Source organism: Sebastes umbrosus, chromosome 22 (genome assembly GCF_015220745.1).
Source record: "Sebastes umbrosus isolate fSebUmb1 chromosome 22, fSebUmb1.pri, whole genome shotgun sequence".
Classification (NCBI taxonomy): Eukaryota; Metazoa; Chordata; class Actinopteri; order Perciformes; family Sebastidae; genus Sebastes; species Sebastes umbrosus.
In genome coordinates this window covers 7,381,291-7,404,094 of record NC_051290.1, presented here as the reverse complement: position 1 = coordinate 7,404,094, position 22,804 = coordinate 7,381,291, and the positions used below count along the sequence as shown (strand labels likewise).

Genomic DNA, 22,804 nt, shown 5'->3' with positions numbered 1-22,804 from the left:
TAAATACAGCCCCCCTCATCTCATTCTTTCTGACAGCCTGTGCAGCATATAATTATGTCCCCCCTGAAACCAGGGCAGTAATCTCACACACTTGTCTGGCCATTATTATGGAGGCTCTGGCTTCTCTCTGCCCACACCCTGCCCGCCTGCCCGCCTCTCCCCTCGACCTCTTTCATCCAGCACTTGTTCTTTTCAGCTGAGCTCTGATTTCTCTATCTCTACTTCTTCATATCTCCCTCTCTCTATGGGCCAAAAGCCTGAATGAGAGAAAGAATGAGAAGAGAGAAAGAGACGCTCTGACATTAACGAGATTGCTCGTTAAGAAAAGGGAGAGAAGGAGAGAGGAAGGGAGGTGGAAAATGGAGTGGCTGTAATTGGGAGGGTTTTTTGAAAAGGAGAGAAAGAAAAGACAGAATTAGGTTTCCATCCAGGGCCTGTCTGAAAGTGTGTGTGTGTGTGTGAGGCAGATACAGAGGGGACTAAATATAAGGTGAGAGAATGACTTGTCGGATTTCTCAAGAGGTGCTAAAGGTCAGACACACCTATCAATCAGGTTCATACAAAAGGGCCGTGGGTCTGGGCTCCCTCCGCCTCTCGCCAGCTCCCTCCATCTCTCTTCAGAGACAAAGAAACACTTTACAGTAACAGGCTGCTGCTCGAGACTATTTCCTCCCGGTGCTTGTATCATGCTGCACTGTCAGCAGGCCCATTACAGAAATGCATTTCATTGGCATTTCACTTCTTGTTGGGCAGGGAGGCTAGAAAGGCTGCTTCACAACACCAGACACATCCTGCCGAGACAGCTCGGTTTATAGCAACATAAAGCGGTGTCGACTTCTCGCTGCATGCGGATATATTTACTCCTTCTCCAAAACCTCGAGGAGTGATGAACGCTACCTTTTGAGGAAAGGATTGAACTTCTCTTGAAACTTTTCCAGCTCGTAATAAAGAGAAACCGATATGTCTGAATGAGCGAGCCACCCCCAAAAAATCGGCCCGTGTGTGTGGCTGAAAGCTTTGCATTTCTTAATGTGCAAAAATGTGCCAATGCATGTGTGTGTGTAAGTCAGTGTAATCCCTCGCTGTGGGACGCCCTGCCTTCTTCCCGTGCCAGATGAGGAGATATTCTGCCAATTTCGACGAAGCAAGTGGGCTGCCAACTGCGAACATACACCCTCAACCGCACACCGAAAATCATACGCTGGCATGTGACGCATGCATATAGGACACAAAGAGCAGTGTGTGTGTGTGTGTGTGTGTGCGCGGGAAGAGACGCAAACACGATCTTGGCTGGGTGTGGGCAGGTTTATTCTAGTCTATAGGTCTGGAAGAAAATGTTGGGAGGATTAGGGAGGGAGCCCACGGAGAGGTAGATGGAGGAGCAATGGGAGGGATGGAGGGAAATAGAAAGTAAACGAAGGATAGACGGAAATTAGATCGAGAGGCATGATGACGGAAGGATAAAAGCCGGGCCGAGCCGGTGCTATGAAACAGTTAACTCCGTGGTTTATACAGAGGGATGGATTATCTCTACCTCTCTGTTTCCCCCCCTCCTGCTCCAATCTCTCCATTGTGTGCCACTATAGAGCTCTATGGAAGCAGCGGTGTAGGGTGGTGGTGGTGGTGGTGGGGGGTGGGGGGATTGAAAGAAATTCCCTTGCTTTCTCTTTCTCCAGCTAAATTAATAATATGAAGCTCTCTATCCCTCTCAGTCTGCTTTATCCTTTTATTCGCCCCTCTTCCCCGCTTTATCTCAGAGTATTCCTTGATTCTATTATTCCCTTGGCTGTATGCTAGAGTTATAGGAGTATATGCTGCTGTGCGTGCGTATGTGTGTCTGTATGTGTGTGTGTGTGTGTGTGTATTCAAAGCAAGCTTGACAGGCTGCACACCAAACTGAGCATGAGAAGTTTTTTTTTTGCTGGTGAGAGACTGCAGGGTATGAAAAGAGAGAACGAGCGAGAAATAGCGAGAGATAGATACAAGCGGAGGGTGAGAATTTGAGGAGACGTTGGGGGAGAGAATGGGGAGGTGGGGAGAGGGAGGGTAAGAAAAGAAGTGGGAGAGAGAGAGAAAGTGGCGTGCAAAGGCGGAGGTGTGAGATGAGACCGAATAGATCAGAGTCACAGTTTCTAATAAGAGGTATGACACGTTCTCATCTTTTTACCTTTCTTCTTCTTTTTTTTTTTTTTATTCTTAACCCTCTTTTTTTTCCACCTCCCTCTCTCTCCCTTCATCTCTCCTGTGTCTCTACTCTTCGTCAGTGCTTGAACTGGAAAAAAAAAAAAAAAAAAACAGTACAGTGTGCACATCACATGCGTGGGCTGGAATTATGCACAAGAATTGTTAATTTGAGGGTATAAATTACTAATTCATAATGAAAAACACTTCATGTGCACAGATGACCTGCTGGGATCTGTTCATAATATGTATGGCCAGAGGATTTCGGAGGCGCTGGTAGAAATCTAAGCTCCTATCCAGCTGCTTTCTGACTGAACCAGACCTCATATTGTACCTCACACCTCCTCTCACCTCTCGCCTTTCACCCCTCTTGGCTTGTTTGAGCAGGAAACAAGCCTATTTTGGCTGAGGCTTATATTGCTTTTCCTTTTTCCGCGGGCCCAGGTAAGCCCACTTTAATTGCGCCAAAGTGTGCTGCTGCTGCACATTAAAAGTTTTACGATGGCGAACCGGTGGAAGCCTTCTATTGTGAACAGAGCTGCCCCCTCTTATAGTCGACTAATCGGTCATTTTGGTCTTAGTCGAGTCGAGTATTATCTCATAATTACAAGATCCGGATCTCGAGTCTCTCATCAAGATAATTATTAGTGGAAAAAACATTTTGAAATTCAAAATTAGAACCACAGAATCATAATTTATGTCATGTAAATATAAGTCTAAATAAAGAGAAAAACTGCTTGTTACTTTGAAAGATATTCAAGTTGTGATCTTGAGATAATGGACCTAATACTAATAATAGCAGCAACCACGACCCCTCTTAGCTTAACCGTTTCATTGTAACATCTTGGAGTATCCATTTGGTTGTTGACTGGCCGATGATATTTATATTTATATAACATATCTTTAGTCGATTAGTCATTTTGTTATGCTGAATGACTCATTTCCAAGAAACTTATGAGCACATCTCTGGTAAACATGAGATTTAAAGTGGTGCTTTGGTGTGATTCTTTGTGGAGAAACTGTGAGACATCTACAGGAAATGCAGTGTATTTGTTTCTATTCTTGAATAAAAGAAGCTCTACACAACACGACATGGACATAATCAGCAGTATTCGGTCAGCAGATCAGTTTTCAGTATTGCAGGGAGGAACAGTTGAGCTTGCAGAGAGCTAGGGATGCAGCGATACCGGATCGGATATCGGGCCGATACCGACTCAAATACCTGGATCAGGTAACATGACAATGGGGCCAATCTATTAAATTCAGTTCTATGTTTATATCCTATATACATTATATACTGTCGTTTTAATTCCTGTTTAAAGTTTTGACCAATTTGTTGCTGCATTAAAAAGGCACTTGTTAATTTTGAAGATTTTTCACCAAGCTGTTGGTGCAAAATTGATTATTTTAATTATAAATAACTAAATTTATATTATTTATTTGCTACATTTAGTTTTACAATGTTAGGAAAGTGATGTTTAAATCAAGCCTGATGTTGACTTACATATAAAATAATGATCCCAGTCACTTCCACACAGTGAGGCATACAGCTTATAATTAAACACTGGTATCGGATCGGTACTCGGTATTGGCTGATATCCAAAGCCCAGGTGACGTTATCACTATCGGGACTGAATAAGTCAAGCAATACACGCACTTTAATGTCTTCGAGGTGAGTTTTTTTCCACCTTGTCGTGCTGTGCAGGAGGAAATAAAAACTCACACATGTGCTGGCATGGTTTAAACTCAGCTCTGTGCACCCACCCATATCAAAAAACGGCATTACAATAATCACTATGCCTACATTCATTAGGAAGTTGTGGTCCTGGCTGATAAGTACTGGCCCAGTTCAAGCACTGCTCCTCACCCAATTCTTCCCTCTCTCCATTCCTCCCCCTTCTTTCTCATTCCCCTCCCTCTGTCTCTGCCAGTGGATGTCTTTAATCAGAGCGTCAATCAGAGTGCGACGCGTGTGAGAGAATGAAGCTTAATCCAATATAAGATACACAAGATAATACAGCTGTTAAAACCATCAGCCGCCTGCTAGATAACAACCCTGTCACCCACATTAAGTCTCTCGCTCTCCCCCGCCTCCCGTCTCCCTCACTCTCACTCTTTGTCGAATCTCGCTTTCTTAATGGTGAAATGAATGGTTGTTAAATGTCAGCATCTCCCCATCAGTTTTTTTCTTTTAATTGAAGTCTCTTTGCGTCATAGTCTCCTTCAGGGTTATTATTGTTAACAAGAAGTCTAAATCTAGCCATGGAAAACACTGTTGGATAAAGTGAATTATGGCAGAAATTGAAGTAAATTAAATCATGCTCATGGAGACATTAAATAAATTAATGAAAATATGATTTATTTTGCCAAAAAATACAGAGAAAACTATCAAATAACCGATTCCAAACATTTTTGGAAGGTTTTTAAAGGGGACGTATCATGAAAAACTCACTTTTTCAATGCTTGTGCACATCCATTTGGGTATCTGGAGTACCTACCAACCCACAAACTGTGAAATAAGACAATCGATGCTACAGGAATGAGTCCTAAAACCCGGAAATTAGTTACCATTTAAGCACTTCCTGTTCCCTCGTCTGGAAGTCAATGGGTTTATTGAACGGGTTTTTAGGTAGAAGCCTGAAATAAGGTCTGTAGTTAACGTGTTTTGTTCTACGATATAAAATACATCAGTAAATATCCACCCACGGCTTGAAAACTACCTTTGCACCATATTTTTCCCGCAATCCAATCAGAGCAGACTGGGCTTTTTCGGAAAGGGGGTCTTAAAGAGACAGGCGCTAAAACGGAGCGTTTCAGACAGAGGGTGAATACAGACATATTCAGCCAGACAGTATGAGAGAAATAATGTGTTTTTTGAACATTAAAGCATGTAAACATGTTCTAATAGAAACTCCAAATACAAATATGAACCTGGAAATAAGCATAATATGTCCCCTTTAAATACAGAAATACCTGTCAGATATTACATTAAAACTGACCTGAAATAAGAACCATTAATAGCAACCTGATATTAAACAGAACTTTAATTAAAAGATGCTGTGAAACCGTAGAAACCTTGACCCTTCAACATCTTTCACTACAAACAGAAAGACACATTTCTCTAATGCAGGGCTGACTGCTGGATGTTTGATTAAAGCAGTGAGAATATTCATAGGATTGAAGCAGACTATGTGACCAAACTGGTCGGATCATCAGCGCGCAAGACAAACGTCGAACGAGAGAGATGCAAAACAGAGAGTGAAGTTAAACAAAAGGAGACAGCGAGAGAAAAAACAGGACCACAGGCGGGCCAACCGGTTAAAGGAGGCGAAGAGTGAAAGCTCGTCGGCGCACTGACAGACGCTTAAACTAAACAGACGTTTAACAGACAGATAGATGGAGAGATAGTCGGTGAGGAGAAACGGGGAATTAATGGAGGGTGACTGCTGGAGGAGGGGCCTCCGTCACCACCCGCAGGAGCCGGTGGAAGCAGTGGTTGGCTTTAAAAACAGCACGTTTAAGGATGTAGATAAGATAGGACTACCAGCTATTCATCACATTTATAGGAGGGGTGACATTTAGCCACACGACACACTTGGTGTGTGTGTGTGCACATGCCACGAGAAGGACAGAAAGTTGACATGTTTCTTGAAGAATAACCACGATGGTGACGATTTAAATTAAAATAACGAGTATGCGCTGATTGTTTGCTCACCTCTACTTGTTTTTCTAGTTCTTTCTTTTGTGTATGTATAGGTGCCGATTTCCTCAGTCTGATGGGACACCTGTCACCTCCTAAAAAACACACACCTGTCTCTTGTCTTCTAGGTGAGGCATAGCGCACGGGTGGGACGAAGAGATAGAGGAAGAGCGAGACGGGCTTTGGAGAGAGAGAAACGGGGCTTACGGAGGACAGAGGGAGGACGGATGGAAAGCTGCAGATAAACTAAGCTTCAGACAGCGAAGCAAAATGTGTGTTGGGGTAAAGACGTACTTTGTTGTGATGGAGTTGGGGGGACAGTGGACAAGGGGACTGACAGGCAAGGTGGAAAAACAGGGGCGTGGATGCAAGAGATGGCCCTGGGAGAAAGAGATGGGAATGAATGGGGAGAGGGGAAAAGGCAATGGGAGGAGAAAAAGAGAAGGGGTGAGGGAGAGGAGGGAGAGGAGGGAGGGTCCGTGGGTTCATAATCCCCTTACAGACAGCTTTGTTGAGTGATTGACAGCCCAGCACGCCACGTTAGAGCCCGAGCACACGGAGGCTGCTGTGGGCAGGAGGGATTATCTCTCCCCTGGTTTACAACCCCCCTCACCACCTCATCACCTCCTCCCCACCCCCTCGATAGGGTCAAGTGGTACAGGCCAGTTTCTGTTGTTTTCACGCTCTCTTTTCATGCTCGCCCAGAAACCTTGCTTTGTCTCACATGATTGTGTTGTTTTGCAAATAATGCTTAATGCGGCGATGGAGGGACACGGGGGGTGGGGGGGTGGGTGGTAAGCAGCAGGGGAGGGAGAGGAGAGAGAGGGGGGGGGGGGTGTACACAAACCCACGCAGGGCATGTACACAAGTACACGCAACCCACGCATGACGCATGCCTGACATCCACACAATCACACTCGGCGCACACACACGGAAAAACTCTATTCAGCATGCAAGGGCACCGTGAGGGTACAGAAGCACTTAAACAAGACCTTGAGTGAATTCTTTTGTTCTAGCTAAGTAGCACCATAATAGAGTTAGCTCGCCCATCACAGGAGTGATTACATTTGAGAGGAAACATAAGGAGAGAAACAAAGGTTTTGATTAAAAAGAGATAACATGCTGTCTATGGAGGAAAAATACACCGTTGAATTAGAACACTTATTCATGATACGCTCGGAGGCAGCTATGTTAAGAAGTCAGATACTATGTAGGATTTACCAAGTGTACACCTCAGAGACGCTCAGCTGTGTACACACACACACACGCCACACACACACATATAACGGTCGGCCACCCAGGACTGAGGTTCCAGATGGGCTATAGGCCGAACTGGGACCGGTGGCTTTACTGAAACACACAAAATGGGGAACCAAATACAAACACCACGGCAGCTGTGTGTGTTAGCTCGCAAGGACACACGTGCGTGTACTTTTCAAAACGCCAAGGCCGTACGGAGGGTTATCAGTGCCACGCACAGAAATAGATTAGGAGTAGAAGGGACATTCCCATTCAAATCAATGTAGCAGGATGTTCAGAGCGGCGGGCAATTTTTATGTGAACTGGTGCCATTGCGACCGTTGTAGTGAACTAACTTACATATAACTTACTAAACCAAATAACGGTAAGTCGCGTACTCACTGTGGTGAGATTTTGCAGTAACTACTAAAACGAGCAGTGGAGTATGAACGTTACGAACATAGAGAGCCAGAGTAAATGAGTCAAATTCAACATTTAATGCCTCATACACACACTTGTCAAAGCGTAGGAAAGCACATTGCTATCGCCAGATGAGTGACAACTTTGTTCGGCTCATTTTCTGTTACCAGTGTTGCATTAAAGCATGGTGGAATTAGCAAGCAAGCCAGCTAACTAGCGGACAGCTGGCTAGTTAGCAAGCTTGCTAATTCCACCATGCTTTAATGCAACACTGGTAATAGAAAATGAGCCGAACAGCGGGCTGGTGGCCAGCGGCAACGGTCCCTCCGCCTCATTCTGGGGCTGTGTATTGGCATGAATCTGGCAATACGATACGTATCATGATACAGGGGTCACGATACTGTAAGGAAGGTGACATATTTTAGGAAAACGGTCATAGTAAGACACACCACCATATGTATAAAGTCTTGAAAGTCAAAAAAACAATTGGTCTCATTGGATCCACAAGAGTCTCAGCTTTACAGTGATACCCAATTTATGCAATTACAAGACTGTTTAGGGACCCCAGTATGCAGAAATATTGGCCATGCTAGTTTTTCCTTGCCAAAATTTAGCGTAACTTTGGAGCATTATTTAGCCTCCTTTGGGACATGCAGGTATGGCGACAGGACTTTCACTCTAGCCCGCTACAACCTCCGAAAGACCGAATAGCTGCCTTTTTATTTTTAAAGAGGTTAATTAAAAACCAATACAGCATTTTGGAGAAACGATACAATATCCCAAAACACAATATCGTGATACTCGTATATCGATATTTTCTTACACCCCGTCACACATGGGAGAAGGACAATCTAAATAGCCAGCTATCCCTCCAGAGCTGCGTCCGCTCTCTTCCCAGCGAGCCGCGACCACACTTTACGGCCCCACTGACGTGTGTTCTGTTGCAACATAACAAAAAATAATCGCCTTTTTTTCTTCTGTACTAGTCAAATTACCACGGAAAACAGTTCAATATGTACTCCTATTCTTATCTATGGTGCCACGTAATGGAAATATGCATCCACACACAAGGTACAGGACTGCACGTGTTGAGCACAGTGACCCACAGTCGTGCCACCCATCCATCAAGTGAAAACCAAAGGACACAAGAGAGAGAGACTGTCGAAAAGGAAGGCTTTTGTCCCATCTCCCCCTCTTTTTCCCCCCCTGCACACCAGCATTCTTCTGGCTTGATTTGCTTTGTGGGGAAGTAGGGAGAGAGGGAAGAAAGAAAGGAAGGATGAAAGAAAGGAAGAAAGGAGGGCGCTCCATCTGTTTCTCTCCCCCCCCCCACCTCCTGTGGCTGGGGACCTGCAATACAGCTGCACCTCGATGGAGAGAAAGACTGATAAAGAATAAGAAAGAGAGAAGGATTTTTGGAAGGGAGGGTATAGAGGACGGGATAGCTAATGAGGGAATGGCTTCCTGATTTGCAGAGGATTTTGAGGGAGTGGTACATCTGCCCATGCATGTGTGTGTGTGTGTGTGTGTGTGTGCAGGCCGAGCTCTGGCTCACAGTCATTCCCAAATTACTTTGACACCGCAGTGATAGGCAATCATGATTATTCATCCTGTCTTCACTACAGAGGACCTATTTACTGCTGGACAGTGATGAGCGAGTGAGGAGAAACAGAGACTGCACATCAAAAACCACCCACCAAGAAGAAGAGAGACAAAAAAAAGGGCCAGTCTGGGGGGAGAAAAAAAAAAAAAAAGAGAAAAAGAAGAAAGCGTTTTTTAAATAAAGGAGGGAATACATTTTACTGTCTGCCAACTAGCTGTAACATGATAACGGCCGTGGATATGTAGAGAAGGAAATGTAGCCCGGTGGTGAGTCAGGCAGCGAGAGAGAGAGAGAGAAAGTGAAAGGAAAGACAAAAGAAATGAAGGGGGGATTAGCGCGGAGAAGTGGACCGGTTTTACAGACGACGAGAGGGGTAAGAGTGCGTGTGGGAGAGTGCGATGTCGGAGAGCCGAGTGTGTGTGAGGGCTTTCAGTGGAAGCGCTTGGAGGGGGGGCTCTTTTGTTCACGGGGGAGCAGAGGGAGGAGGATGAAGTGAAGGAGGGAGAGTAGAGAAGGAGGAGTGGAAGGAAGGGAAGGAGTGAGGGATATGCTACTGACGGCGAGAGAGAGAGAGAGATGGGGGGGTGGAGTGTACCTCTGAAGAAACTCAACCCTTCCACTTGGACTTTTTCCAGCACTGAGAGCAATAACATTTTTCATCTGTGCATGCATGAGTATGTGTGTGTATATACAAGCCCTCCACTGTGTGCATGCTTGCCTGGCTGTGTGTATGCCAGTGAATGCTGGTGTGTGTTAACGCTGGCTGCAAGACATGAGGACAAAGGCAACAGAGAGAGAGAGAGAGAGAGCAAAGGAGGGTAAAACCGCTAAAAAGCAGCTCTGTCGCTTCAAGCGCGCACTGAGTCGTGTATTATAGCCAGTGCCGGGGTATCGGATGATGGCATGTGGACGGGGCAACAGCAATCCACTTCACCGCTCTCTCTATACAAGATGGATCTTGTTAGGGTTACTTGTCTTAGACAACAAAGCGCTGCGCTACAGCAAAAAAAAACGACCATTTGGAAGCAGTCAGCTAGCTCACTTACATGCTCGGCCTTAAATCATCGCTTCAGGTTGAAATACTTTTATCGGCAAAATGTCCGCTCTTCAGGAAGTGGGAGAAACAGCCTTGTTTTGGTTTGACAACCGAGCATTTTGGAGTTTATCCAATGCAGCTTTGGAAAGAGGTTCATAAACCCAGGAGGCTGGATATTGTCAGTCCAAAGAGAGAACAATGCAACGCAACCGATGCCAGAGTGAGGCTATGTAACATGACATTAACAATGACATTAAGAACGCGGCCAAGTTATCTAAGCGAATGGAAGTAGAGCCAGGTGGCAATTATCTTTGCTAAGCATTCCATAAAGAGTCGTTTTTACATTGCTGTTTATGTCTGGATAAAACAAACAGGATACGACGTGTTAATACTGGGGTTTAGGGGTACTGGTAAGTGGATTATTAAACTTTGGAGAGAGCCAGACTAACTGTTTCCCCCTGCTTCTGGTTTTGTGCAACCAGAAGTGACACAAGGGGGTGGAGCTAAGTACAACCGAATGCTGAATAAGGTATTTTCAAAAAGGTTATTATTAACTTTCATGAACTGAAAACACACTGTGAAAGGGTTAAATTTATAAGACAAAAAGACAACTCCCAGAGCAGACGACGCCGTGGTAGCGACCTGTCAATCACAAGGTAGCCCCGCCCTAAAGCATCCCCTGCTTTATGGTCTATTTGACTCTAAATGGGACCATAATTTACTAAATGAACATCATGCTGTATTGAAGAAGACTTGAAACTAGAGATTGAGACCATAAACTCATGTTTACAATGTTTACTGAGGTAATAAATCAAGTGAGAAGTAGGCTCATTTTCTCATAGACTTCTATACAATCAGACTCCTTTTGCAACCAGAGGAGTCGCCCCCTGCTGGCTGTTACAAAGAATGCAGGTTTAAGGCACTTCAGCATTGGCTTCACTTCTCAGACCCGGAGGTTGCCCACTGTACTTAACGCAAACACATGAGAGTGGTATTGATCTCTTCGCAAGAAAGCAAATAAGCAGATTTCCCAAAATGTTGAACTATTCCTTTAAAAGCTGCTCAACACGAAATTCAGAGCATTTCTATTGCCTCCGGAGCTAATGGTGTTAACAGTGCAAACAAAGGCAACAGAGCTAACAGTGTTAACCTGGGGGGGGGAATTGGAGGGTTGGTGCTACGCTTCTGTGACAACGCTGTCAGACCGGGTTATCAGCTGTAACCACCATATGAGCGCAGTGCAGTGGACCAAGCTCACATGCACTACCAGGAACACACGGCCGGCCCAGCTATGCAAAAAAAACTGACTGAAATACATATTGTTGCTTTCACTGTTTCTATTCTCTTCTCAGCATTCTGAAACATACAAGCAGGAAACCTTGAGACAAAAGCTCCCTGTGCTCAACCACAAGTGAGAAAGTTTTTCAAATCACAAAAGCAATTTAAACACTTGGCATGTGCTGCCTTCCATCTCAGTATGTGATCTCCACACACTGAGATACACTGACAGCTTATAGCCACCCCACATGAAGCCCAGACCCTCCACATCTGAAACTGAAGAGAATTCATCCTAATCTCACATTTTCCATCTTAATCGTGCATTTTTAACGTCAATCCCACTTAAATTATATTCAATGCAGAACCCAGGAAATGGAGCATGATTTTTTTTTTCCCCCAGCGCAGCTAGCCAAGGTCAGTTTCCCCATAGACTGTAACAACTATGGGCTAATGCCAAAGCCAGATGGACTGTACGGTCTTTTACCTCCTAATTAGAGCTATGCATATGTTCACACACACACACACACACACACACACACACACACACACACACACACACACATATCGGAGGAGAAGAAAGCGTGAAGGCTGGAAAAATAATCAAGGTGCTGGGCGTTTGTGATGGAGAATATTACAAAAGATCTGAGGTGGAGAAGTAGGCCTGTGCTCATATGGGGTAATAAATGCGTTTGTTTATTAGTAAGCCAAGTTTCAAGATGATTGGTTGCTATAGCAGCAGGGGCCGAGCGGGACAGGGTTCCCTCACCAAAGCCTCTTAGCATGAGGATCATCTCTGACCCATTGTAAGTCAACGGGTAACGATTATCTTAAAGCTAAGATGCTTTGGAGGAACAGGTCTCCTCATCTCCCACACGAGAGACCAAACATCTAGTGCAACCGCCAGAGGATCCACACCCCCTCTAACCACCCCCCGCACAAATAAAAGTACTGTTTTGTAGTCGAGCGGTTGCTTTGTTACCGGGCTCCTCGCAGGCAGGGTGATTCATGTGTGCTTACTTTTAGCGGCTCTGTATGTTTCTGCAAATCTCTGGATGACAGCTTCTTATGCCAAAAATATAAAATGAGATATTTAAAGAAAGAACGCCACCTGTAACCGCTTTATAAAAAGCACTACTGGTTGTGTGTGCCTCGCATTTTCTAGGTCCATTTCGTGTATTTTGTTTTGTTATTCCCGACGTGTCTTTGAGAGATTGTGCTCAGCTACAACGGAGTATAATAAAAAGGAAAAGCATCCCGGTGAACGTCAGGTTTTTTGGTGTGCGGAATCAAAGAGCGAGGACTCCTTGACTCGCCAACAATCGCACAGGATGAAATCCATCAAAGACGAGGCAGAGGCACCATTTGACATAGCCTCAATAGACCGGAATGAAAGTTGACTTTTGAATAAGACTCAAAAAATACTTTGGTGTCTTGCATTCTGTATATCTTCCCCTACACACACACATACAACACAACACATTCTCTTTTAGTATATGAAAGGTGGTAAATTACAACACTTCATCCTGGAGTGCAATGAACTTCAAATATCGATTATACAGCGGAACAGTAAAGCTTTCTTTTTTAAAAGGAATTGATTTCGCTTTTGGCAAATTAAGTCCATCAACACATTGTTCTGCTGCGAGGCATTTGGCATCACTTCTGCCTCTGTTAGTCCTGCATGCTTTGTGTGAAGTTGAAGCACAAAATGTGTGTTTGCCGCGTCTCATCTCATCATATGAACTGTAGTAAATACAGAGAAAGGAAACAGCTGCCAGTGTCTTAAATCGCTCCGCGCTAAGTCCATCAAAGAGCTCATTCTGCCCAAAAAACGTCAATGAATTCCTTTAAAGCTTACCAGGTTTCATGCTGGACTTCACAGGGATAAATATTATGGGACGTGTCAGTAATGAGGAATGAGGGGCCGGCTCGGTTGTATGTGAGCAGGAAGCAGCTAGTCATGGTGGTGACCTATAGATCATCAGTCACTCTCCCTGTCTGGGCTGCGTCACATCAGCCAGTACCGCTGTCAAACCATCCATCTCTCTCTTAATAACTCGCCTTCCCTCGCTGTCTTTCATGCTTTTAGTTTCCTTCTCTGACCCTACCCTCCTCCATCTTCCCCTCATCTCACCCCGACAACACCCACTTCTCCTATTTCTGCCCTCTTGCTCGTATCGGTCGGAGATGTTTGCCAAAACGTCAGCTGTGACAAGGCACAGCTGTCCAACGGCAAACCCCGCTCATTTGTCTCTCTTGTGTAGACACACACACTCTCTCCCTCTCTCTCTCTTTAACATTCAGTTACAAAACCATTTTGGGCTGGCGTCCAATCAAAGCGGCGCGTTGACTTCCACTGGAGTGATGGAGTTTAAGCGCGGATGAAAGTGACGGGACGCAGAGGCAACTGAAACTGGAATGAACTCTGGCTGCTGAGGACTTGACTGGGGGATAGGAGGACAAAGCATTTGTCTTTTGTTTTGCATTTTACAAGTTCTGCATAAGCCTGTGTGTGTGGATATGCAAAAGAGGACTCCACCTTCATGTTACTTGAGGGGAGAGCAGGTGTGAAAAGACTCAGGCTGTTCTCGTACACCGTTAGTAGATATACCTACGAAAAGTAATGCACTGTAACTCGTATGTATCCCACAAAATCAATTTGTGTGTAATCCACGTAATCCCGAACCAGGAAGTATAAAAACGACAAAGCCGTGTAGGGAGGTCGGGTGGGTCAAAAAAACACCGGACTTTCGCCCAGGAGACAGAGTTTGTACCCAGTGTGAAACCAGAAGTCAACGTTGATTTATTCGTTGTGTCACTTAATGCCACTTTAGGAGTTATTTAACCAAAACCACAATCTTTGTCACCTAAACCTAACTAAATAGTTTTGTTGCCTAATCCGAGCTACGTAGTTTTGTTTCCTTAACCTAAGTAGTTTTGTTGCTTAAACCTAACTAAGTGTGTTTGATGCCTAAACCTAACTCAGTAGTTTTGTTAACTAAACCTAACTACATAGTTTTGTTGCCTAAACCTAACTAAGTAGTTTTGTTGCCTAAACCTAACTCAGTAGTTTTGTTACCTAAACCTAACTAAGTAGTTTTGTTGCCTAAACCTAACTAAGTATATTTGTTGCCTCAACTAAAAAAAGTTGTTTCCTGTGAAGACGGAAGTTTATTTTGAAAAGACTGCATGCATGAAACAAGCAGAAACTGACACGTGTTGCTGTACATTTGTTTGAAAAGGCACGAAAAATGAGGAATATCTTTTTGTAAGATAACATATGAACCATTGTATGAGGATTTGTTGAAAGACTTAACACGCACTGCAAAAAAAGTCTCCATGTAATTATGTAATTTCAAGAGTATTAAAATTAAATCTTATTTTCTTCAAAGAAGAGAAAAGAAATCTGCCAAAACACTTAAAATAATAATAATCTTGTTTTCCAGCAGAAATCAACCTTTTAAGAATGTTCCAAAATCGAGTGCCTGTATATTGAAACAGGTGAGGATAACGCAGGTTGCTGCACTGCAATCGAGACATTTTCAACTTAATTGTGGAAAATACTTGAAACGACCAGATTTTTTTATTGGAAACAGGTTGGAAAAATCTTATTACAATGGCGGATTTTGGCGAGAAAACAAGGCTTTACGACTCAATTACAGACACACACTCAAAAAAAGACTTTCTGCACATGGCATGCATCAGAACGGCTTAGAGGTTGGAGATCCTAACACACAATTTAGTATTCATGGCACAAACGCACACATACCAGCACATCCTCTGTCACGAACCAGAATCCACACACACACACACACGAAATGACAAGAGCGTCAACTCCTTCCCGCTGCTATGCTGTTTATCTGGATTGATGCCGAAGCCACAGTATAGCTGCTGCAACCCAATGCTGTGGAGATGTGCGGGGCCGCAGAAGATCTGGGAGTCTTGTGATACTGAGCCTAAACAAAACGGAAGAGCGAGGAGGGGGGAGGATGGAGGGATGGCAAGAGAGGAGGAGGAAGAAGAAAGGGAAGAGCTACGAGTAAAAGAAGGTGATGAGCGGTGTGACAGAGGTTGCCTCTACATTGCACTCCCGTCTGGCCTATAAAGTCCACACACACACTTTCATACTGGCTTCTCATCCCACCAGTCCGCTTCTCTGTGTCACCCGGGGGAGGAGGATTGACCTGGCCTAGTCCAAATGCTGCCAGGAGGATTGGATGATCCTGCTTAGGCAGGGTGTGCTGTGAAGCAAGCTAATGAGAGGCCAGTGTGTGTGTATGTGTGTGTGTGTGCTGTCTGGCTTTGCTAAGGGGCTCTGGGTTCAGCCACCCTGGGCAATCTGCCCGGTGATGCTGAGACGCATGTGACCCCTTCAGACCTATAGGCCTGGATTACTGTTACCACCGCCGCCGCTACCATTGTGAATGTGTGCATGCATGTTGTTTTCCAGGGAAGAAAGTTGTTCCTGCATGTGTTGCAACATCTGAACTAGCTCAGCTCAGCCACACGCTTTTAATCTCCTCCGTCCTAATCATCAGCACTTTTAACAATTACCAAAATCCCAAAGTCACTTCTAAAGCCCCCGGGAACCAGGAGGCGGGTGTGGGAGGTTGGAGGGGGGGGGGGGAGTAAATTAGTTCTTTAGCCAACCCCAGCATATTTACAACATCCCGCTTTATAGCTGTTATGATGTTGATGAATGTGCACTGCTCCTGCCAAATAAACTTATAATCGAGTGATAAAATAATGAATGAATTCCGAGTGGAACAACAGTCCGTGACGCCTGCCAATTTCCCCTCACCTCTCCTATGCGTGTGTGTGTGTGTACATCTGTTGTTTCAATGTGTGTGTGTTAAATGCTCACTTGCACATGCGACAAAGGAGATGCATTAGGACCACACACTCTTTACACATGTGTCCGACATCGATGGGGAGGGGAGGTCGCGCCCCCTGAGTCTCTTTTATGTGTGCAGGCATCTGTTGAGAACATGCAACAGATCTGGATTTCTGCATACCTGTGTGTCCATCTGCAATGCCCAAAGAAGGAATGAATGAACGAATGAAAGAAAGAAAGAAAAGGATTCCAGCCTCTGGCGGGATTGGCTGCCTTCTCCTTCCCCCCGTGGCCTTTCCATTCTGCCACATCAGCTGAAACCTCTTTTCACAGCTCCTGTTGCTCTCAGCTCGTAAACTTACACACACTCCTCTTTTTTTTTTTCACCGAGGGATAGGGGAGGTAGGGAGAGAAAGGGTTCGAGAGAGGGAGCTGCTCGCTTTTAACAGGCGGCTACGGCAATATGGTTCATATTCTTTCCCTCTCTACTACATTCCTTCTCTTGTTTTTACACTCCCTCGCTCTTAAAATAAAAAAAATACTACCCAGTGGATATTCTCTAATCATTTAGCCTAAGGATGCGTGTAGGCTTACCAGGCTCCTGCTTACTTATCCACACAGCCCAGAAAAGCCTCGGTGCACGCATGCATTATTCATGAAAAAGGAAACCTACGGGTGGATTTTTACGAGGAGGTGAAACCGGGTGTGGACTTTCAAACATACAAACAATCAATAAACGTGTGGAATGCTGCTCCTTTGATACGACACCCTTGTTTGACCCACTAACACTTATTCCACTCAGTCCCAGAGAGCCCCTCGCCAAGACGATTTCCAGTGATTTTTGGGAGTCTTTTCTCTTTTTTTTGTAGTTGAAACACTTAGCCCAGTTAGCTAGTCTTTTATCCGGCGCCAATTAGCCGGCGATTAATGAATTATTGAGAAACGGGAAAGGGGGGGATTAAATTTTAATGTGGATCTTAGGGGGAATAGTTGTATTACAAGTCACCGCGAGCGCCGAGCGAGGAGACGCCCACCCTCGGCAGCCGTTTACATTAATCTACAGCCGTTTACTAAAGTATGGAAAGAGAGAGGAAAGGAGCAGGGAGCGGAGGGAGGGGTTGAATTAGAACAGATCTTTCTGCAAAAGGGCCAAAGACTACAAATCTCCACATGCTGTGATCAGAGGAGCAACCAACGCCTACATTCATTCTCTATGTGTGTGTCCTCCACTAGCGTGACCTCTCTGTGTGTGTGTGGGTCACCTGCCACCCCAGCACCCAAACTCCTGAGCAGTAATGTAAGATTCGATCTTTCATTAGGCGCCCGTGTAAGGCCGATAATAGGAGATGCTGAGATAAGGATAATGTATGTCTGGTAGGGGGGGGGTTCTTCCCAAGGTGATCGTTCTGGTTCAGTTCTCTCTTCCTCAAGCAGAACCTGTATTGGCACTTGAGACTTAACTGCTATTGATTTACTTAGGGTTAGGACTGTCTCTACCGCTCCTCCTGCTTCTCATTCACCTCCTGGCACCTGGATCTGTTTATATGCCTCCCTGCACATCTCTGCCTCTCTTCGTCTCCGGGCTGGGCCGTAGTAATTTCAACTGATGGAGCAGTCAATAAGAGGGTGGATGCAGCACTTGATGGCCTCTAGCGTTTTGATGCTGTATATTTTTTTCATAAATGTTTTAAAGTAGGTGTATTTCTCCTTCCTACCAGAAATGTAGGCTTTTCTATGGGTACCCACGAGTCTCCCCTTTACTGACATGCCCACTTTATGATAATCACATGCAGTTTGGGGCAAGTCATAGTCAAGTCAGCACACTGACACACAGCTGTTGTTGTCTGTTGGGCTGCAATTTGCCATGTTATGATGTGAGCATATTTTTTACGCTAAATGCAGTACCTGTGAGGGTTTTAGGGATAATATTTGTGTTGTTAATTGATTTCCAATAATAAATATATACATACATTTGCATAAAGCAGCATATTTGTCCACTCCGATGTTGATAAGAGTATTAAATACTTGACAAATCTCCCTTTAAGGTACATTTTGAACAGATAAAAAATGTGAGATTCATTTTTTTAATTAACTATTTTTATTGATTGACTGCCCTATTTTATTTATAACGTATACCAGGAATTAATCAGAGTCTGAGGCATGTGCATCCTCCTCTACACCCATGGGGTGCCTCCTTTTTCCTCCTCACCTCTGTCACATCTTTGGGTGCGTCAGCGGCTGCTGTAGCGCTATAATTAGTGGCTGGATGTGACACATGTTTCCAATTTGCTACGTCTGGTCACTGCACCGGAGGGGGGGCGGCGATGGAGCGAGGTAGAGATAGAGACAGACGGAAAGTGACAGGAGGTTAAATAAAAAGGGGGGGAAGAAGAGAAGGACGGAGATGGTGGATGGAGAGGAAGCCAGGAGAGGAGTGGAAATAGAGGCGTCATGAGGGGAAGCAAGAGGGTGAAGAAGAGAAGGAGCTGGAGGATGTTCACGGAGGCGGAAAGAAGGGGTTGCTGCAGGTGGACGGTCTAAACTTCAAAGCTGAACATCCAGCAGAGGTCTAGAGGTTAACAATGTGACAGTCCATTTGCTACACAGACGAGACATGAACCATCCATGTGCTCCTCCTGCGCCTGATTGATACAGACTGCTGCTTTCTGCTCGCTTTGCGCCTCATTTCAGAAGTACAAACCACATGTGTGTGGGCTCGGGACTTTGTCTGTCCTTGGAAGATGCACACTATTCGGACAAGCTTTGGGCTCTTAACATATTTCAGCCCAGGGCCAAAACCTATTTTGCCCCGAGGCAGCTGAAAAGTAGTCTACTGTAGAGACCGAAGAGAAACAAGTACATGGAAGGAAGTGTGTAGAAAGGAGCCAAGAAAATAAACTGGAGGAATGACTAAGCTGATTAACTATGAATAGTAAGCTTCATGAATAAGCTTCATAGTATACAATAGGCTTTGTATTTTGAATATATGAGTGAGCAAATCTGTGGGGACGACTACGGAGTCTGGCGTCAAAGCCTCCACCCCTCTAATTGCCAGCCAGGCCCATCCACTAAGCCCCGACACCCACCTAACACCAGACTCCATTAGGAGACAATAGCGTTGGAATCACCTGCAAGGCCTCGAAAAGCCCGAGCCGTTAGCTTTCTCGCTGAAAATTACCCTCCCGTGTCCAACTCTACTCCCTGTTGGGTGAATCCACCCACTGCTGACAAAAAGCCCTCATTAAGGGCTTCATGCCTGGCTCCACAGCGGGGGCCCACGCACAGTCACATCTGTGGAGAAACTGCAGGCCACAGCCTACGGGAGCACATTAAAAACCTGTTAGACTCTTTAAAAAGAAGCCCCTGGCCTGGGTGTGAGCTGATGGAAGGGTTTGGTAGGCTGTTACTGTAAGCCTCAGTGAGTGTAAATTTGCTTTTGTAGCTTTTTTGCTTTATAATGTTAGTCATGTAGATACAAGTTCAAGAACTGGGAGCTACTCATAGAAGTTTCCTGGAGGCTGACAGTTTGGTGGCCTTTACTATTTATAATTTAGAGTCCCAACAAGAGATCCCGAGAGACTTGGTGCGACAGTGGCAAGAAAACAACTTCCCTTTAGCGGGTAGAAACCTCGGTCAGCACCCGGCTCTATTTGGATGCCTTAGGCGGTTGGGTTGAGAGACTGTAGTTGATCTTAATCATATCTAACAATCAAAATATGTTCAGATGGAGGTCACTGATGCAAAATCTTATCAAACGGGGGTCCGTGACCTAATGTGTCAATTTAGGGGTCCTAAACATGACTAATCGGTCGTTTTGGTCTTAGCCGACTAAGATTTATTTCGTCATTTAGCTGTTTTTTATGCTTTTTTCCATGCTGAATGACTTATTTCTAATAAACTTATGAGCACATCTCTGATAAACACCCGATTTTTTCTGCGATTCTTTGTGAGGAAACTCAGATCTGTCGATTAAAACCGATTAGTCGGATTTCTTTTGGTTGAGGACAGCCCGAGTCGCCTCCATGCATAGCCTACAAGCCGCCTTGTTATTCTCCAGCCCCCTTCCTCCTCCTCACAGCCACCAGGCGTCTATTCAGACACTGGTGGGGAAAATTGGCAGAGGTGTGAGAAAAGTGGTGTGGGTCGTTAAGGCCCCTACGACCCGAGAGGTGTTTAAAATGACATTTCCTCAGCTAATGCCTCACACCTTCTCCAGAGGACAGGGGGAAAAAATGCAAATGAGTGTGGCCGAGTGGGGTGTTTGAGAGGAGGCCTGTGGGGCCTTTACACTTTTAACCAAGGTCATCCAGACACAGCAATTAGAGCATCACACACACTTTCTCTCTCTATTACCCTGCTTCTACCTGCCCTGCAGCTCACAGGGACTTTACCAATGAGCAGAACCACAGCTGGATCAGCCACAATAGTCAACCAGGAGTGAGACAAATGCAGAACAGCTGTGAACCAGAGCAGCTCAAGGTGCAGACATTTATCTAACTACACTGTTTCTATTGACCCCCTGCTGTAAGCGCGTAAACAATGGTGTTACTTTGGTTAGAAAGTGCATTCAGTTGACAAAACAGTGACCTTATTGAACTTTATGGTGTTTTCTATGTCATTAAGAGTCACTTGCATTCATTAAATGTGGCACAAGTTCCATAATCACACTTAAAACATGCAGTTAAAGGTGAACTGCTCTTACCTTTCGTTGAGGGAATTCCAGTAGATGGGCTCCATATTGCTGGCAGTCGTCCCCAGTAAATCCAGTAAGAATAACAGCATGAGTCCCAATCCATTCCCACTTCCTCGACACACCATTTCAACCCTGACACCCAGCATATGTAGCCCCATTTTTAAAGAAAATGGGCACTATATATATATAGAGATATTTGTGGTGCGTTTTCAATGGGAGGAGAGATTCTCTAAACAATGGACGATCAGGCTTGTAGGTAGAGGCAGTCAAAGTGGTAAGTGAAAGCCAGATGTATGTACAACCTCATGGATCCACAATGCATTGAAATTCGGACTGGATGGGAAAAAGCAAAAAGCTGGAGAAACTTGTTCAATCCGTGCATCTGCAGGGTTTCCAAAAAAAACCGACTATTTCAATCCCATGACTTTCCCATTAATTTCTCATTATAGTCCTCCTTTTTTTTTTCCAAAGCAGTGCTTCTCAGCTCGAATATAACTCCACTCAAATCGAATTTTCTCGAATGTATCACCACCCAGGCGCTATTTGTGTTGCCTTTCCGAGCGCCCTAATTGTCTTTTCCCCGAACAATGTTCCCTTGTTCTCTGAGCCGACTCTGTGCGATCTCTCTCCCATTACCTTGTTTTCTCCAAAGAAGATCCACCTTCATAGCAGGCTGCACTGGAAACTAAAATAGTCAAATCTGTGAGAAGGAATCCAAAAAAAACAAACACGCGTTTTATTAAAAAGGAGAAGATGCCACTCTGTGTGTCCACAGCTCCATCCTCATAAAGACATGTTGATGATGCTCGGTGGGGTTTATTAGTCAGTGCGCATCAGTGCAAATCCTTCTTCTTTCTCCTCTTCTGTTGCGAGACGCGCAGTGTTTCAACACGGGTTTGTAAAATCCGGATTGAAATAAAAAAAAAAAAAAAAAAAAAAAAAAAGATCCAAATCGATGAAGGAAGTCCAAAAAAAAGAAAAACTGCGAGAAACAAACCAAAGCAGCTAGAAAAGCATCTCCACTCTCACAGTGTCATAGCGAAAGGCCAACGAGAAACTTGTGTGAGGTGAGAATAAAAAACAGAATAAGAGGCGAGTTGTGCGCGTCAGATCAGTCCCAGGTTGTTGGAAATTGACGCGTTTATCTGATGGAGCGCATCATTCGAATTCGGAGGAAACATTCGGATTCGGATTCGGAGGAAACATTCGGATTCGGGGGGGAAAAAGAGAAGCGCTTCCTTCGTTCTCGTCTCCTCCGTCTCTCTGCTTCACAATCCCTCTGGTGTGGTTTGACTCTTCCTAATGCTCGCAGCGCATTGACAGACCGACTGGCTTGTTTGAGAGGAAGAGGAGGAGGAGGAGGAGGAGGAGGGAGAAAAAAGGGGACGTGGATGAATGGGAAAAAAAAATCCCCATCCTCCGACTGGCAGGCAGGCAGGGCGCACTGACGGAGCGAGATTCTTCCAGGCTTTTTTTTTTTTTTTTTTTATTGGTGGGAGGTGGTATCGAGTCCCTTTCAGCGCCTCCTCCTCTCTCCTCCTCTCTCCTCCTCCTCTCTGAGTTTTCAGGGGCCCCCCCTGACTCGGACCTCTGGACTCCCTGGTGCTCTATTCTGCCTCCTTTTCAAACCATGAAGAAGAACCCCCCCCCTCCTCCTCCATCACCTCCATCACCACCTCCATCACCAAAGTGCGCCCCCCTCTGCTCAACAACATGATGGAAGAGCAAGAGCGCCCTCAATGCCTTTAGTGGGCATCACATGTGGCACTTGCATGAGGAGTGCATTGACATTTTTTTTTAGGATATACAAATGTCACAGCAGA

The 22,804-nt window shown here is 45.0% G+C and overlaps 1 protein-coding gene across 1 annotated transcript in view; it reads right to left on the bottom strand.

The window, feature by feature from the left end:
* Window positions 1-21,139, bottom strand: part of efnb3b (ephrin-B3b) — an 85,804-nt gene extending 64,665 nt beyond the window's left edge. The window contains exon 1 of the mRNA XM_037759057.1: window positions 20,991-21,139. Within this exon, the coding sequence (XP_037614985.1) occupies window positions 20,991-21,139 (149 nt within the window). The remainder of the gene's footprint in view (window positions 1-20,990) is intronic.
* Between the last annotated feature and the right edge of the window lie 1,665 nt (window positions 21,140-22,804).